This window comes from Oryzias latipes, chromosome 11, assembly GCF_053564925.1.
Source record: "Oryzias latipes strain Hd-rR chromosome 11, Olatipes_Hd-rR_3.1".
NCBI lineage: Eukaryota > Metazoa > Chordata > Actinopteri > Beloniformes > Adrianichthyidae > Oryzias > Oryzias latipes.
In genome coordinates, this window is record NC_136247.1 from 11,542,501 (window position 1) to 11,543,922 (window position 1,422).

A 1,422-nucleotide genomic window follows, 5' to 3' on the forward strand; every position below is an offset into this window, starting at 1 on the left:
AAATGCAGCAAGAGCTTGTTAAAAACACCAAAGAACAGTTTTCATCTTAGTCAGTGGGTCTAAAGGTTTCATGGGGGGAAATGTACGATGTAATCTCACGGTTTTTTATGTTTTTATTTTTTAAAGCAGCCTACGCTGCATTTTTTAAATAATAATTGTGTCAGACTTCATTTTTGGTTTGTCTTGTGGTCACGTATAAGGCGATGAAACTCTGCCTTTGATTAGATATTGGCTGAAGAAAATAACCTAGATTTTTGTCAGAAGACGGACTCAGATGGGCTGTTCTGGTTTCGTGTGAGAACTCCTCATTCTCTGCAGTCAGTAGCAATTGTGTGAACCGTTCGACATAAAGTGTGTGAACATCTGGGTTTAGGATATTGTCGTGACTCCTGTCTGCAGCAGAGTTAGAGCTTTTAGCTGCAGCTCGGTCTTCAGGTCAACTGTGGGCATGAACTAAACTCTCAGGTTGTGCTGTGTGAGGACGCTTCACCGCCAGAGCTGAACAGATGTTCATCTGCACAGTAGACAGCTGTGGATGAAACATCTCCTTGGAAAACAATCTGAACTTGATCGTTGTTTCCACGTTCACAAATGACTAGGAAACGTGCATCAGTGACTTGATGGAGTCCCAGATTGAAAACAGATTGGCTCTAAAAGTGCGTTTAGTGTTGAAATTCTGTTTTGATGTTTGCTTCACCCTGGGACAGACTGGTGACCTGTCCAGGGTGCCCCCTACCTTCGCCCACAGATGGCCGGGATAGGCTCCAGCAGCCATGTGACCCCACAGGGGAATAAACGGAAGAAGATGAATGTTAGCTTCATTACCAGTATTATCTGATTGGAAACCTGAGGCTGAACGATCTTAACGAAACCTTTTCCTCTTGTGGAGGTGTTGTGTGTTCATGTGTTCACTTGAATAATGAGCTGTAGAAGTTGGGTAATGATCAGGCTTCTGTGGTTAGATGAACATCTTGCTGTAGATCATTTAGTTTGAGTTCCTGAGCCTGTTGTCTCTGGACCTTCTGATGAGCTTTGGAGAGCTAACGCAGCTTCACCTCCATTTTCAGGAGCGTGCTGGTCGTCACTGCGGAGCCCTGCGAGTGCTCAACTCCTACTGGGTTGGGGAGGACTCCACCTACAAGTTCTTTGAGGTGATCCTGATCGACCCCTTCCACAAGGCCGTCAGACGCAACCCGGACACCCAGTGGATCACAAAGGCCGTGCACAAGCACAGGGAGATGCGCGGGCTGACATCTGCAGGAAAGAAGAGCCGAGGTCTGGGCAAGGGCCACAAGTTCCACCTGACCATCGGAGGCTCCCGCCGCGCCGCCTGGAAGAGGCGCAACACCCTGCAGCTGCACCGTTATCGCTAGTCTGCGCCACACGTCTGTACATTCAAAGAAATAAACCTTTTTATGGTGA

At 47.5% G+C, this 1,422-nt stretch overlaps 1 protein-coding gene across 1 annotated transcript in view; it reads left to right on the forward strand.

Annotated features, from left to right (window-relative positions):
• The window catches only part of rpl15 (ribosomal protein L15), a 3,155-nt gene extending 1,733 nt beyond the window's left edge, over positions 1-1,422 (forward strand). Inside the window, exon 4 of the mRNA XM_004074096.5 lies at positions 1,068-1,422. Within this exon, the coding sequence (XP_004074144.1) occupies positions 1,068-1,373 (306 nt within the window). The 3' untranslated portion in view covers positions 1,374-1,422. The remainder of the gene's footprint in view (positions 1-1,067) is intronic.